At 40.4% G+C, this 17,716-nt stretch overlaps 1 protein-coding gene across 1 annotated transcript in view; it reads right to left on the bottom strand.

The window, feature by feature from the left end:
• Positions 1 to 973: 973 nt before the first annotated feature.
• Positions 974 to 17,716, bottom strand: part of LOC119164830 (transmembrane protein 209) — a 36,019-nt gene continuing 19,276 nt past the window's right edge. Inside the window, exons 8-16 of the mRNA XM_075873033.1 lie at positions 17,059 to 17,213; positions 16,351 to 16,413; positions 15,553 to 15,649; positions 13,243 to 13,368; positions 12,167 to 12,267; positions 11,072 to 11,186; positions 4,540 to 4,634; positions 2,484 to 2,557; positions 974 to 1,474 (exon numbers count right to left, since the gene is read on the bottom strand). Of these exons, the coding sequence (XP_075729148.1) occupies positions 1,420 to 1,474; positions 2,484 to 2,557; positions 4,540 to 4,634; positions 11,072 to 11,186; positions 12,167 to 12,267; positions 13,243 to 13,368; positions 15,553 to 15,649; positions 16,351 to 16,413; positions 17,059 to 17,213 (881 nt within the window). The 3' untranslated portion in view covers positions 974 to 1,419. The remainder of the gene's footprint in view (positions 1,475 to 2,483; positions 2,558 to 4,539; positions 4,635 to 11,071; positions 11,187 to 12,166; positions 12,268 to 13,242; positions 13,369 to 15,552; positions 15,650 to 16,350; positions 16,414 to 17,058; positions 17,214 to 17,716) is intronic.

A 17,716-nucleotide genomic window follows, 5' to 3' on the forward strand; every position in this document is an offset into this window, starting at 1 on the left:
ATGTCGTATTGCTTTTTTCTACAGCCTGATGAATTTTGTTTATTTTCTTGCGCTGTGTGTCCATGAACGAGAGTACAGTAATTGATTTGAATACCCTGCGAAGTTCTGGAGCACATCACTATTTACATTTCCATTGAATAGATGATTACATATCGTGTTTCTGCTTGCGGAACCCAGCACAAGTAGAAAAAACATCTGCTATGAATGTAGCAATGCACAGTTATTTTCCTTCATTTTCCCTAAGTGCAAAATGAATAATTTAATCCCACAGTTACAATTTATCTACCTGACATCTGTAACACCACAAACGAAGGGGTGTAGACCTTCAATGTAGGCATTGACCATTGTGAACTCAACATCAAAAATAAAGTCTCACATCGCCAGAAAAAGGGTAGCCCAACTTGTTGGTTAGCATTTTATAATGCTAAAATCTCTTTGCAAGCTTCTAATTGTCTAAGTTCCTTTTCAATATGTATTTCAGAAACATGGCCTTTGTTTTAAATAAAGATGTGCAGGACATCCAACTTGCGGAGTTTGTGTAGCAGCAAAAGGTTAAAGGGGCCTGTTATGAAGATGATCACAGCATGTCACCAAGTTATGCGCAGGAGTTTTGCATTAAAGGCACATTCATACTGATTGCGGAGCATGCAAGCAGGGAAGTGGATTTTCTAGGAGAAGAGGAAACTGCACACGGCTGTTAAGACTGACCTGCCCGCTCAATCACAGAGGCAGTGCAATCTACCAATCTACGGAGCACATGCCACTGCCTAACTGGCTACAGTGAAAGCGCCCAACTGCTCCGTGCAGAGGTCTATCCGGGGGCAATATGGGCAAGCAGCTGTGGGTTTTTTGCTTCTTCGGTAAATTCATGTTTGCTTTCTGGATCTGTGCCCGATGTGACTATGCCTTAACTCGTGCTTTCGTTCTTAGCTACATTCTTGAACACCTAAAAGCAGAAATAAGAGAAGACAAATAACAGTGCAAGAATGCTTATTTATACGAATCTGTACATGGTATGACTTGATGATCTCAAAATCACATGCTCAAGATGCAGAAGGCAATCGTAATTCAATGAACCACAATAATTAGTGAAAGAAAACTCGTCGTTTGGATGTTTATGCAATGTGAGTACCGATACAATATATGTACTACCGTGACTATGACGCAACAAGATGGCGAGATGAATAGTAATGAATGAAGTGCTAAACTAGAGCACGATAGAAATGCCCAGTTCATATGCTTGCACAAAAAATGGCACTGTTGGTTGAAGGAAGACTGTTCTCAACCGTACACTGCGTCAGTCACCAATGTCCGCAAGCAACACTTGATGGCGATGCCTGGCATTGTCCCACTGGACAGCTTCCTTCAGGTGAGGCCCACTTGACTTGAAGCAACTGCACAACGTCTAGGTGAGCAACGCTATCCATCCAAGACACACAGGACGTTCACTCCCGAAAGACCAAGGTTGATCCTCCTGCACAGTTGGTCACAAAGCCATTAATCTTTGAAGGTGAAAGCATCGACTATTTATTTATATGTATTTACACTTTCAACCACTCCAAGCACAACGGTGAGGTGAAGAAGAAAAAGATTTGCCATTCTTCAGCACAGCGTGCCTTCTTTTTATGTGACTTTGTTTAGTCCCTGTCCTTAATTTCATTATTCCTGTCTGAAAGCCCTTTCAATGTAGAGAATTTCAAAGAAAGAAAAGAGAACATAAATAACTGGTCATGCTGCCCACTAGAAACAAGAACTGGGAGGATGACTGAGTTTCGCCTACAAGAGCAGAATGAGGCAGTGCAATCTGGCCTCATGCACATCGCTTTCTTAATCGCTAGCCTGGTTGCAGTTCTCGACATATGCCTCGGCTGTGCTACAAGAAAATGAATGTCTGTGCACATAACGCTGGCCATTTAAAACTATCATAGAATGCCCACTGCAAGTACAGTTGCAATGTGCTCACAACACTGTAATTCATGTATTTTGCAAATCAGCGAAGGGCCCTCCATGAGTTCATAAGGCAACACATGAACCTATGCTGTTGCTCACTTTGTTGATGATTTTGCTGCTGATTATAATAATTAAAACACGACTACAAATTTCGGGAACCAGTGCAAGTCCTTGGCACAGTCTCCAAGATCAGGAACCCCTTGTGGCAAGCTGAAGATCTTAAAGCTTGCAGCTTTGCATGACACAGACACTGGCACAGTTTTTAATTATCAAATTTAATAGTAATCTGACATTTTTACCTCTCATGCCTACGCATATTTTTCTGGCAGCATTTTATCAAACAACTCAGCTAAAGGTGGGCAAACCTTGGCCATGGGAATGCCCTCAGCCCATGCGGAACATGGGAAACGAGCACGGTTGTGAGAAAGAGAAACTTAGAAGAGATGTCATCCGGTAGGACGTACAAGATCACTGCATCGGCTTGCACCGCCATGGGAGGTCGACAGTTAGGAACGTGTTTGCCATTTACTTACCCTAGCATGCCTCCGTGTTTAGTCTTGATGCAGTGCAGGAACAGGAGGATGGCATAGAAGAGATTGTTCCGACCCTGTGGCAAATAAGGCATGGCCACAGAACCCATTTAAGCTTCCAGCCAGTGAAATTCACGAATTAAATAAAAAAAAAAAACTGCCAGTCCAAACCCAGCCAGTCAGATAAAACCTACCCTATATTGCTTATTACATAACCACCACGTCTTGTTCTTAATACCTGTGTCACACGGGCGAACAAAAAGTCTTTTAAGTAAGCGGTCTTTTACGAAGTTGAAAGACTTTTAACAAAGAGGTGTTTGCGGCGCAGACACACGGCAGCAACGATCTCCTTTTAGTGTTTTCGTTCGAAGACGCTAGCGAAAGCGTGGCGCTAGCAATTAAAAGAGAAGCAATGAAAATTAAACGATGTATCGCGATGTACAAATTAAAGACTTGTTGCACTGCTCGTTTCTTCAAATAAATTTAAGAATAAGAGATGAAGAAACACCAATGTGAATGTTTTTTGCACTAGTTAAGGAAGCATTCCCATAACTAGCGACGTGCACAAGTCCGTCTGGCACCACTGTGCTTTTATTTACCGTATTTGTTTTTCGCTGCTCTCGACTGCTCTCGACACGTTATGGGCGACCGTACGGGAGAAAAAGCGAAGATCGCAAGCCTCACGGCCTGCCTTCTCGCTCTGGAAAGCGAGGCCGACGCTGCAAAAGCCGCCAAGGAGAGGATAAAGCAGCGCAAGACCGAGCGTCACCACGTGATATTGCTGATGCGTTGTAGCTGCTTACGAGAGTAGAAAAGGAAATAACCATTAAAAGAGTTCACTACACCTTCTGCAGGATATGAAATTTGTTTTTACAAAGAGCTTTGGTGACAAAAAAATAAGCATTCGCTCTTTTTTTCCCACCACTCGAAAATTGCTGGCACCCACTGGTTTCGAGGCTACTCATTCGGAGCCGTAAAAGAGATCGACGAACGCCGTTTACGAAAAAGACCGCTTCTGAAAAGGAGTTCGCTCTGTGCCGTGTGTCTGCTGTCAGGAACTCCTTTTCGGAAAAAGACCGCTTACTTAAAAGACTTTTAAGTGCCCGTGTGACAGGGGTATAAGATTGTGCAAAAAGTGGATGTTTCAGTTTCATACGACCAATAGAGCCTATAGCGTGGCTAACAATGCCGACTGTGCAACATTGCTCAGTTATACTGAAGTTCCCTTGTACTAAGATACACATTAAGATTCAATGTGAATGCCTCACTATTTAGTTCATAGCCCAATGCTTGGCAAGCTTTCTGGCCAAAAATAAATGCAAGTGCAGTGCATTTTGATACTGAATGCATGCTTTGAATGTATTAAATTTTTTGCTGCACCATCTGTTAAAGTTAAGGAGCACTCGGCAAAATTAATCAGAGCAGCTTCATTGCGTAGACAAGCCCAGCTTGTCTGCGGTAGGAACGGCACAAACCAAGTGGACGAGCTCAGCTTGTCTTTAGCAGGAAGAAAGCTAATGTGCTCAATCTAAGGTGCTGTATCGGGGACTTCACTTTGCTGAATTTTTCACAAGACGTACATTTTTACTACTAAGCCGCCGCCACCCCCCCCCCCCAAATTCTAGCGGTTTCAGTAATCCATTCACTTTGTGCCTGTTCCTCGCTTTGTGGCAAAAATAAATATAAAACTACTGATTAATTGGCTACGCTCTGGAAATGAACAAAGATATAATTCCTAAAAACCACCCACTACAAGTACACTTTCAAATACACTTTTTCCCCCCATGCATTTAAATGTGATATATTATACCAGGTCACATTCGTTCATTAAAAAAAATGAATTTTTGGAAGCACTAAAAGATTGTATACACTAATCCTTACTTTTTGCTTTGCAATGTTTATATAATTATGTTTAAGATATTTTTCATAATTGTCTGACCTGTCATTGCTTGTTTTCTTTTCATATTATTTGCTGCTCTGTACCCACTCCTGCGATAGCTCTGAAACCAAGCTGCAGTATATGAAAATAAGTAAGCAAATAAATAAATACACAATGTACCTTTGGAAGGTCGCAGGTGTCCTCACCTACGATGACACGGTAGTGTGGTGGTAGCACGCTGGTCTGATAAATACATAAGGCACCCTTGTCCGCAGCTGCATCAAATAACAACAGCAAGATTGTGAGAAGATATTGTTTTATGCCATCCACACGTTCAGCTATATTACACACAGAAACAGAAAAGCTGGCTCTTGAGATTCTCCAGCTTAGGCTTAACGAATAAAACTCGGAAGATACACAATTTTGACGAGTTCATTCAGTACTCAGTTCCTCAAATGAATTCCTTCACTTTCAAGAGACATCATACCACACAATTAAACACAAGATTTTCTCAGATTAACACTTTCGTGACTGCGAGAAATTTGGCCGTTCTTGGGTAGTCCAGAAAACCTTATTTTTTTTTAATGGCACTCAAAGTTACTGATGTTAATGTTTATGGTGTCATATTATGCGGGTAGGAGTTATTTTTCAAACACAGTTAGTTTGAAACACCAAATTTATTAACAATAGTACGAAAAAATCATCAAATGAAAAACATTGTAAACATGAACAAAGAAATTTCATAGAACCATCAACACTGCTCTGGACAGGCTAAGCATAAAAAAATCAAAATATACATTTTAAGCATAAGGAGCACACACAATTAACCTGGTAATACAAGCGCTGTTAATACAAAAGTTTTTGTATATATAAAATAACACTACACATTAGTGTCTTTCATGCCACCGTGCTAAGCAATTTCACGATGCAGTAAAACACAGGTTTGCTACGCATGTTTCACAGGAATCACTTGCTCTCTGTTCAACTTTTCTTTCTTCATAGCATAATTTACAGTTCCATATATATATATATATATATATATATATATATATATATATATATATATTTATTTATTTTGGCTGGTGCTGCTAGCACTGAAGAGCGTTTCGTGTAGGAGCATTAAGATGGACTGTGGGACCTTCAACCACCGCCTCTTTCGCTGTACATCGGCTTCTGAAAAATATGCATGCGAGCATATTTATTTGTGTTTTTGCATAGCGCTCCAATAACTTTAACAGCAAGAAACAAAAAGTCGACAGCGTTTACAAAGCGCCGCGCAGCACTACGTAACGCGGTTTCAAGGTTCACTCCCAGCTGCCTCCACTTATGGAACTGCACTCTCTGCGCTGCCGCTTGTGAGTAATCCCGCCCGAAAGTGGACGCCCTGCAGACAAGAGCCCGAACCTTCAGAACACATCAGATCAACTTACACAGACGCGTGCCAGCAATAAAGCGGCCCGAGCACAAAGCTAATTCAGCGGTGGACGACCCCTTATATTCCGGGGCGGTTTGACGAACTCTCATTGAACGCGCTGAAATCAAAAGTGTTGATGTTGTCTTCCGAGCCTGTGCTGTTGTCCTCATTTCAATATTCTAGCCCCGATGCATGATAATCCCCCGAAATTCGCCGTTTTCGTGAATCGGTAACACGCGACGTCAACGCCATGATTGAAACTATGCACGTTCACTCGCGCACATGGAAAGGCACTTTAAAATCACCACACGGTGAAAAAAGAGAAACACAAAAACAAACCTGATAAAATACTTTTTCTTTTACGCGTTAGATAGCGCGAGGAGTCCAAAAGCGATCAAAACAGGGAAAATATTGAAATTTTAAACATCGAAAACATACTATCGATAGAGATAGGCACGGTCACATAAGTGTTAAGCTTACTTTGTCGGCTTTTGTAAATAGTGAATTTTAGGTTCGAAGTGAATAGTTATTTTGGTCGAAACGATTTCGAATAGTATATATGACATAAAAAAATGGGCATATTTATCATACCTGCACAATATTTATTAAAAATTGAAATAAGGCCTCTATGCAGATGCCCTTTTTTTTCATTCAAAGAAAGTCAAAACAACATTGAGTTATTGCAGGATTTGAGTAGTAGCAGGATACGAATGAATTCGTAACCTGTAAGATACATAACATTTTAAAATTTATTATACTTAGGGTATATAAGCTGTTCTTACAAGCTTTTTAATCTTAAATAATGAATCGATTTCAGAGTAATTGGTTATTTTAAAGGGGCCCTGCAGCAATTCCATTGAATGGAATCATTAAAGACGCTTATTGCCTCATGAGTTCACTGCAAAATTTTTAGAATTCGTCGTGTATGAGCAAAGTTGCAAAGATTTGTAGCACGCTGCAATTGCATTCTCTCTTCTCGTCCCTGTGAAAGCCCTGGAAGCTAAGCAGGGAGGGATGCACTTGGAAAGAAAATATATCACGTCACGCGTGCCGCGTGACCTTGAGAATATTTAGAGGTGAAGCTCCTTAAGGCGTGAGTCTGTACATCCCCTGAGGTACGTAGTTGTAGTAGTAGGTAGCCACCTCTAGTTTAGTTTTTGCAGTATTCACTACATGGCAGTATTTGTATTTGATAATGAAAGAGGTGAGATGTTATAATAGGAATGATGTCACATTGTTGACTGTATATTTTTGGATTTCAGGAAAGCTTTTCACGTCGTTACGCATAGTCTCTTGATCGCTAAACTTCGAAATTACAAATTGGATGATAGGGTTACTGCTTGAATAGCTGAGTATCTTCGCTCAAGGCAGATGTCTGTGGCTTTGAACGGTTGTTACTCTACATATGTTGCTGTGACCTCTGGTGCACCACAGGGATCAGTCTTAGGTCCACTTTTATTTTCGTTGTTCATAAATGACATCACTTTTGGTATGACATCATCATTTAGAATGTTTGAAGATGACTGTATAGTATATAGGGCCATCAATAGCGACCTTGACAAACGAGCACTGCAAAACGATTTAGATTTAATTGCTGCATGGTGTGAAAAATGAAAAATCTTGTTGAATGTGAAAAAAAAGCGTCCACGTCACCTTTACCAGAAAACTCTCGCACTGCAGAAATCATTACATGATTAATAACGCTAATCTTCAACATGTCACGGAATATAAATATCTAGGCGTATTTTTCACAGCTGATTTGAGATGGAATAAACATGTCACTTACGTTAGGAACAAGGCGGTAGGAACATTAAGTTTTCTGAAACATAACTTCAGTAGTTTACCACAAAAAATTAGAGAGCAACTCTATTTCACACACGTCCGCAGTATACTGGAATATGCGTGCATCTGCTGGGACCCATATACTAAAGAACTTACAGATAAACATAAAAAATTGCAGAATAGAGCGATTCGATTTGTCCTTGAAAATTCCGACAGGATGCTTAGTGTGGCAAAGAGCAGAAAAACATTAAATTGGGATCTTCTTAAAAACCATCGTCGAAAGGTCCCATTAAAATTCTTTCATAGCATTTATCATTTGAGAACAGGGATCATCAGGCAATTGTATTCAACCACCCAACTATGTTTCTCAAAGACGCGATAATCACCTAAAAACACGCTAGATTCCTTTTGGGGGTGACGCTTTTCACTACTCTTTCTTTGTCCGCACTATAAGAGAATGGAACACTCTGCCACCGGAAATAGTCTTTATTGATTCAAGTGATGATTTTTTCCATGCTTTATGAATGTTTTTTTATGTGTATGATCATATGTACTGTACCCTCCCTGCTGTAATGCCTTGTCAAAGCAGGTACTTAATAAATAAAATAAATAAATATGGCACGTGTCATTGGTGGAAGGCAATCGTTCGATTTAGTGTGGCGACGTACGCTAGGGGGGCGATGTAATGAAATTCGTTCGCTGTTGGCGCATGTTCGGAGTCGCCAGATGGACAAGGATGGAGAGCGGCGAGAGCGCAAGGCGGCGGCAGCGCGCGCTCACAGATAGAATCTCGATGTGCGAGCCCGCGAGGCCGATGTGCGAGCCCGCGAGGCCGAAGCTGCGTGCCGCCGTTTCCAAGATCCTGTTGTACGAGAGCGGGAGGCCCAAGCGACACGGCATACATACACAGCATTTCTCGCGTCTTTAAATGATGATCTACTAGGCGAATTACATGGAAAATTCACGGTTTACTGATGATTCTGTCTGAAGCTTTGCCCACTCATCATGGTTCACCCCATAAATTTGCTGTGATTTTTCTCTATTTTTTTTTCCTTCAAATAAGCGGCTTTTCAGTGCGATTGCGCATGTACTCGTGGAAAAGTGGCGGCCTCCCGCAGCGGCACCAGTAACGACCGAGCGCGCCACACTCAAGTCAGCCAATGGCTGATACAACGGCTGTAACGAGTGATTTCTGAGTTGTGGCGTCATTTGCCGAGAGAAAACAGCAATTTTTAGCTGACTTTAAGAATTTATCGTGAATTGCAGGCCACATGCTGCACTATATTATTTGGCTCGCGAGTTCTCGATAGCTTCGACCACCGATCGGCAGCGCTTACTGACGGAAGCCTTGTAGGGCCCCTTTAAAATGCGAAGCGAGGCTTCACGGCAGAGCTAATTCCCACTAAAAAAAAAAAGTGCTTTCATGGCTTAGCATCCCTACACTGCAGTGAAACCACCTTTACAAGCAATTACATGAGGATTAATATACATTTATTCGTTCATCGCAAATACTACGAAATTTTCACTTACTTAAATTCGAATCAAAGCAAATTCAAATACTTTATTATTCGTTTGAATATCTGCACAAGCCTATTAATTTGACATTTCTTATCTTTGCATAGGCAGAGGATTTGTGCTTATTATAAGACTAATATTGCATAAACAACTGAATATCTACACATTTGACATCAAAGCACTATTTCTAACATTGATTCCCCTTGCTACGTAACAGCACGCTACCAGTTAGTACTATGCATTTAGCTATATGTCTGTTTCACTCATTATTATTCTACATCAGTTTGAAACTTGATTGAGTGCATATTTCCATCAACTTCTACATTTCAGACAACTTCGACAAACTCCTACTTTATATTCTCACTTCACAAAATTCATGTTGCCTTAAAGCCATGCTTGAATGCAAAATATGAACTCCGCATTGGTGACAAGCAATGCCATGCTTAGGGACATGACAAATGTAAAACCAAGTTTGACTGATCTTACAAAACAAGCCTGTTTACAAAGCTTTCATTTGCTTTAACAGTTGTGCCAGGTTTTCTTCGTAAAGACATCAACATTGCAATGTTTTTTTTTTAAATGTATTTCTGTACACATATTTTTGTTCCAGTTTTGAGTAAAAAATTTGTTAGCTGCTTACACTGACTCATCCAGGCATAGAAGAGGTCCCAAAAGGCTTTGTAGGTTTACACTGCAGTAGTACTAACATACTAAATAGCGCAAGTCTGCTAGAGTCATGTGCACACGCAACAGCTAAATATGAGCACAAAAATGCATTAACAGAGTCTTGATTAAGGACTATCTGGTTTACACTGAGGGGACAAAAAAGAAAGCACCTCAAAGAGACACTAAAGACAAACAATGACTTGGTTTATATTGACAAACTGTAATCTGAGAATTCTAATGTCATATGTTTAACTACCATAAGTTCATTATTAGCTGTGGGGCCTCGAAGTGGAGAAAGCACCACGCTCTTAGAGTGAACCAACAAAGCAGACAGGGTCAGCACAAACCAAGCCAACACACATTTACTTAACTACTTTAAAAACGACAATATCGTCAGCCGAATTATTCTAACATTACTTGTGATCAACACGCTATAACATCCTTACACAATATTACACAACACTGAACAACATGACAAACAAGGCGGTGCCGTTATCCCCTGACTCACCACAAGGGCCCCCGGCAGACGGCCCGTGGTGCCGTGTACCGGGGGCCCACTGCGAGAGACAACCGTTCACGCCAAACGCCACCAGCCAAAGACACTCGCTCAATTCTCTCGTGCCCCCCACCCCCACCCCCCACCCCAACGCTTGCCGCCAGGAGTCACCGCCGGCACTACCGATCTAACCATGACGATGATAGTGGTGATCAACGCTTGCAAACGCAACGCCACCTACTGCTCAATAGTCGTGACCCCAAAATACGGCTTCTGCGCCGGAAACTTGCGCCACGCGGCGCAAAAAACTTTACAGGGGGTGTCAGCATCCCCACATAGTGGAGAAAATTGAGGTTGAAGTTTCATTTTTTATTTCGTGCCAAAATCTCCACGCTTTATGTAAGAAAATTTCTGAAACTTCGTATGCTAAGTCTATGGTGCCCACAAATTGCAATGTACTTCACATTTATGTATTGGAAGCTATGTAGGGCCCATAGGATGCCTTCGAAATTTCTTACATTACGGAGTTTGGTGTAGGAATCCCAAGGTGGCGTCGCCAGCCGCATTCCCTTTTTACACGTTTCCTCGCTTACTAAGTGTCATGGCGCCATAAGAGCAGTGTTCTCGGGATTGTTAAATTGCACTTGCCTAATTGGTGAAAAATCGTTTTGATCTTCAGTGTCTGTTTAAAACACAGTATGTTGAAAAGTATCCACAACAACAAACATTAGAGCTACTGTTTAGCTTTTCAGAATACAGTCTGTTGCATGCCCAGAATTGCAAAGTGTTGATTCTTTCCTCAGCCAAGCATTTAATTAGAAGAAAGGTGTTGCACTCACAAGGCTTGTTCGGTGCCTTGTGAAAGAACTGTGAGGTGAAAGTTTTCCCATCTGGGAAGCGTGGATCAGGAGGCAGCCTGGAGTCCAGGTAAGTACACAGCAAGTGCAGAACTATCTGCAAGGAGCAATTCAGAGAAACCTTCAGCAAACCTCACTAATATGTAACAGGGAAGAAAGCATTTAGCATAGAGGGACATAGCTTTCGTGTAGCAAAACATGGCCAAAAAATTCAATCATATTGGCATTTCAAAAATATTGTTATCCATAACCCTTCACCTACGATTTCAAAACATGTTCAATGAGCACCAAGTAGAAATGCCCAAGAAAATTTCCATCAGTTAAGGCAACGAAAATTGTTACAGATAGTGCAAGAATTAGGTCATGATAACTTTGCAATGGTGCAATTGAATACTGAAATCTTGGTTTCTTCTCAAGTTCACATCCACTGAAGCAACTTTGATTAGACTCACAAGACTAGCTCTAGTCAACCAAGATTTGGAAGAAAATCCCTGAATTGAGCCTTTGAATATCGGTTCGCAAATTTGGCAAAACAAATCTGCAGGTACACTCATACCTTAATATAGTGAACTCGGATATAACGAATTATCGGTTATAACAAAGTGAAGAATAGTTTTGTTGTAGATACAGTGTTAAGAATATATGTTTCTAACAAATTTTTGAATATAATGAAGTATTTTCGAGGCATATCTGACATTGTTAAAGCACGGTTTGAGTGTGCAACTTTTTCATTAGCACTGGTGTTACAAAAAGAAAACACCTTTATGAAGAACTGCTTCAAATTTTCAAAATAGTTCAGCACTGACTTCACCAACTTCATTGCAAAATTTATGCACTGAAATGCTCACAGTATAGTCAGAACACATGGAATGCTATTATAATAAAGGTCCCTTTTCTGTAGAGGCATTCATTGTACAGGTGCACATTTTATGCCATGGAAAAACAAGTGACAGTTGTCAATGTAAAAATTGAAGAGCTTGCATAACCAGAGCCTGTCCGTAACTTCACTTTTCACGTGGGACAACAGTCAGACAAATTATCTCCTCAACGTATTCAATCACTCGACAGGTTACTTACAGCTGAGTCGGTGGGCAGGGAGTCACTCCATGGCTTGCCTCTATAGTTCTGACTGCCACTGTTCCACCGAAAGTCGCTCATGCAGCCACCTCGTGCTAGCTCTGAGTAAAAAAATTGGATAACATTTTTAAGCTTTGCCTTTAAGAGTGGAGAGCGTTATCACAGATGACGATAATGGATTTGCTGTGACACGAGCTATTTGACACAAAGTTATGCAAGGGTGCCACCGTCTCGCTGAAAGGCATGGCAACCAAATTTCTGCTGCTTGCATAGGCCTTAGTAGCTGTTAACAATATCAGCCCAAGCCTCAAGGTCAGAAAGCACCAGACCGTGCTTCACTAGTGCTCCCCTTCAATCAGCTTGAATCAGCAAGCCGGGAATTTTGGAGTAGCAGGCTTGTCTTACATCGGGAGGGACGTGGTACTATTCCCATCCTGACGAAAGTTTTGCCTCTTGGCTAAACTGAGCCAGAGCAACTTGGCAAACTGCGCAGAAATTCACAGATGCAAACATCTGCAGTTCAGCCACTTGTGAGTAAATTAAATATCATCTATGCTTCGTTACTAGGCAAGCCTTTGACTGTTTTAAAGCAGCATGGCGATCTACTCCAGCAAATATCAAACAAATGACAACACTTTTGCACAAGCCATGCAAATTTGCAGTACCCCAGTATTATGTTCTCTTTGAAGCACACTTAACGTTGTCTTGCTTAGTGGCATTTGGCAAAATAGAGTTGTTTTATTGGCCCTGAATATTTTCAGTTATAAAAAAATTTTCGCACACAGCTGTGAAGCCACCTACTTTGCATTACCACAAAGCAGTGTCACAAAGCCAACTTGCACCTCAAAACTGCTGCACTTCCACCTATGAATTTCCTGTTTATGTTGTGTGCTTTATATGCGAGAATAAATGAGTAGAACAATAACACACAACTGGATGATATTTCTGAAGGAACGGCTTGACTGTTCAATGCAAACAATGACTTGACACGGCTGAGTTCGATATTTATATCCCACATCGACAGTTTAGCCTTTTCAACAAATGGCACACAGCTTGAGAGTGAAGACACTACCTACCTTTGATACGCTGCACCAGATACTCATGGTTGCTATTCAGGTCCAAATAAGGCAAGAGTGAGGCCAGTGTGGGCACGTGCTGACCTTTGCTGAGAGCCACCTGCTGCAATGTCGACGGGTTGGCCTCTGCCAAAGCAGGCACAATTCTCAGGTAAAGATCATAGAATGAAAACTGTAGTTAGCGCATCTCTAAACTTGTGCAAATATTCAAGCACTTCGAATATTCGAATGAATATTACAGAACTCGAATTCGTTCCGAGTCAATTTTGAATTTCTTAAAATTTTGAAACATTCAAAATTAGCAAATAGGTGATAATCTTGAACGAATAATAGCATGACAAAAACAAAAATGAGCAGAGGAAAGACAGACTACAGCACTGATTCGCAACTAAAATTTTATGGCGAAAAAAAAAACGGAATAAATAGCACCTAGAAAAAACAAGAAAATAAACAATCATCACGCATGCACAAAGTGACAATTGAAACACCAACAGCCTATGTGGCTGATGAGACATGGAAGTGGCATGATGAACATGGCCATACGTTCAAAATGGAAGCACACCAACTAGCTCAATTAACCGTTCTGGGATGTTAATATGCATGTAACCCCTGTACAGGTTGTCTTTGTGCACTTTAGAGATGCTACACCGTGAATACACTTATCCAGACGAAATTCACACTGCCAGAAAGCCTCACTTCAGGATCAAAATGAACATCCCGGCATTGATTGATCCTTTTTTAATATTAAAAGCTTGTTATGCTAGCTCATATGCTCTAAGTATAGCAAATTTTAAAACGTAACATATTTTAGAGGTTTTCCCTTGCATTTTACCAAAGGCCGAATCCTTCAATTCAAGGTTGCTTCCTCTTCCTTTGAACAAAAAAAAGACATTTTCAAGTGCTTCATTTTAATTTAAAAAAAAAAAATTGCGCAGGCTAGTTCGGTCATGAGAAATAAGCTAAATTTCATAATAGTATGTAATACATACTATTCGAACTCACTTTGATATTATTTGACCAAATCACACTTCACTTCGAATTTGCTATTCACACAAGCCCACTAATCTTCATGACATTTCCCTTTAGAAATCTCTATCACACGGAGGTCCCATAAAACGGATTATACTATGTACATGCTATGCCATAACATTTCAGTGATTATTGCTCTGAGCATCGGAACATGAAAAGTTTAGAGGCTTCAGCATGTTGACAATGCATGGCAAATCAAACACCAAAGAGATACACTTGAAAACTCAAGTATGAACCAGCTAGTCTGCAAAGAAGTATCGCTTTGAAAGATATACTCACAGAAAGATGCACATATCTTGTGTTTGTTTCAACCTGTGTCCCCGTTTTTTGCACTTGGATTATTTCGTAGCTTAACCTGATTTGAACTTTGAACATTGATGCGACAAACCACATGAGAAATCTGATAACATGTATAACAGTGCAGTTACACCTCAACATAATGAAATTTATTATAACATTTTTTAGCTTTGTATGACTTCATGCCCATAGAACACGGCATTTCTTTCCTTGATACAATGAACCATGTTTATCAGAAATCTTAATATATGTGTACGCATAACAAAGTCAATTTTTCTCATATTATTGACATTTATTTTTATTGCCATAGTAAAGGACATCCTTGCAGCACTTTTCACACACAAAAAAAATTAATCCTCTAGTGTTGAAGATTGGGCGAGTTGGTTCGTCGTACTTGAACTGGTATAGCGCATTACGGGGAGGAAGAAACGGCCGAGCAGACCGACACAAGAGGACAGAGCGCTAGCGCTCTGTCCTCTTGTGTCGGTCTGCTTGGCCGTTTCTTCCTCCCCGTAATGTGCTATACCAGTTCAAATCCTCTAGTGATTGTACTTTACATGAGTCAAATTTCAAGTTAATACTAGTTTCAATATAATGAATTAAATTATTAGTTTTATTGACTGTGTGTTTTATGTAGAATAATGACTAATAAGGCCTTATGTTAAAAACCTGCTAAAACTGCAGATGTCTGTTGTAGCTTGTTGTGTTCCTGAGAATACAGTATTTCTCAAGTGATCAAAATGCTGGTAATACTTGTATCAGCAGTGTTTTGAAGTGACCCTGGCATGACGTTAGCATGATGCTTTATACTGGAGATTCGCGAGACACAATTCCAGGCAAGCACTGTGCTACTATAGCGTGGTGAAAGAGAAGCAAGAGTACAACTCATTACCAACACAAACATGAGAACCATGATGCGAGTTATCAATGTTAGTGCACTTCAAAATGAAGTAGCTGGCGAGTGCTTAAGGGTGCTGCACTTACCGCCAATACGCAAGTCTGAAGATCCTAACCTCTGGAGCGTAGTGTTGATAGAGTCTATCTCGGAGTCCACTCGCTTCACGATGGTCTGGCTGATCCACTGCGACATAAACAAAAATACTGCTGCTCATCTTCACAAGGTGAGATACTGCCTCAGAGTCAAGCCACAAGTTTTTTTACAAGGTACAGAGCAACTGATCACACATTAACACCATTGTTTAAGCCATTATGCTCATGCACCCACATTTACTATTAGTGTGCTTTCTACATGTGGCTTTCCTCATGTTGAGTAGGATATGTTCCCAAGTTTCCTACATAACAAATATAGCTGACAACTAACTGCTACTACAGGAACATGGCTATATGTTAGCTATCGGAAACACTAGGATGCAAAATATAATGAACTCCAATCATTCCATCAAGAATGTAAACCCAACAAAGAGAATGGAGGGGGGTGACCATTGCCGTAGCTCAGACAGCACAGTGTCTGACGCATTATTCGAAGATTACTGGTTTGATCCCTTCCAGTGTCAATTTGTTTCTTAGTCAGCTTTTCTTTTTCCTGTTTACATCCCAACACTGCTCGTAACAGCCCCTTTGGCATCAATGTACATTAGGTCTCTTACCATCAAGAAACCAGTCATTCTTGACAAAGTGGTTTGTTACAAAATTTCCTACTTTTATTTAACATCAATCCATGAAGAGCACGCTTTCTGCAGTTGGCTTTTTTAAATTACTAATTGGTAGTCGCCATTTCTGTCACAGTGTGGCCATTGGCAGACATAAAAAGTATTCACAAACCTTTCGAATATTCTCGACCCAAATGTCCAGCTTGTCTTTATCAATAGACCACTTCTTCCAGACCTACAATTGTGACCAAATAGTAACAAAATATCAAACAAACACTAAAGTAAAGAAACGAGAAAAATAAATTATTCCATATTGTGGATCGTCTTATGATGAAAGAATGCAATAAAAACACACCATTTTTTGTAGAAGTGAACAAAATGCACTGTTATCAGAGATGAAAAAATTACACAAGTTTTTGCAATTCCAGTGTGCCTTTTTAAATGCCAAGTTTGTGTTTTCGCTTATCTTTAAAACCACACATATCATATTACTGTGAGCTGCAAGACATCATATATCAGCTTCAGTGGTAATGCATGTTTTTGTAAATTATATTCTTGCTGTATCACCACCATTACAGTATTTTAAACCAATAACACACATTGCAGTGGCACTGATGATCTTCAAGGTTATAAAAAGCCTCCCTCTGAATTACACTGCTGAAAACTAGCCATATAAATAAACTTTATTTTCTTGCATATAACCAGCCTCTGCAAATAACACGTAGCTCAAACTCTATTTAAAAAAAAAAAAGAAAGTCTATCCACATAGCCCGCACATTTTTACATTTTTAAAGTGAACATTGTGCGAGAAGTTATGGTGAATGTAGTGCTTGCTGTTCAGCACACTTTTATCAGGTAAAAACAAAAAGGCACCACTGACACTGTCTCCGCTGAAGGTGGCTGATGAGTTCAGGTCGTCACCGTGCATTGTCTGTGGGGACCTGGTCGCCTTCTGATAGTGGTTCAGTTGAGAGATCACCATGTCAGCATCCAGACGCAGGGAAGAGTTCAACACACCAGCGCTCTCAGGTAGGTCTGTACAAAGCAGCGTTTAAAGAAGTCACTCGACCGCATCTTTCCTTTTCGACACTTTGTCAGCAAGCGTAGCGAATTCTGCTGACAATAATGTAGCATTCCTCTACACACCACCTTTCGAACCATTCTATTTGAATCGTTACGATGCTAGAATTTAAATAGGCAGACAAACAAATTTTTTTTTCTTGATCAGTTTGGTGGAACTTGGTGAGTTTATGTATATTTGTGTGCTGATTTCATATATGCAATTATTTTTTTTCCTTTATAAAGTTAGTTTCTAAAATATAAAATATCATTTCATTTGCTTTAGGAGCAAGTGCCTAAACTAAGAGATATGCAGAGTAAATCAGCATATCACAATAATATGGAGTCAGAGCCGATTGCAGCGCAACAAAAATGGATGTTCCAAATCCACCAGAAGAAATAAAACCGGACCTGAGCGGAAGACCGCAAAAGGCATTCGTGACCGTGCACGAAAGGCAGATGGAGGCAGTCAGCTATGC

Source organism: Rhipicephalus microplus, chromosome 9 (assembly GCF_043290135.1).
Source record: "Rhipicephalus microplus isolate Deutch F79 chromosome 9, USDA_Rmic, whole genome shotgun sequence".
Lineage (NCBI taxonomy): Eukaryota > Metazoa > Arthropoda > Arachnida > Ixodida > Ixodidae > Rhipicephalus > Rhipicephalus microplus.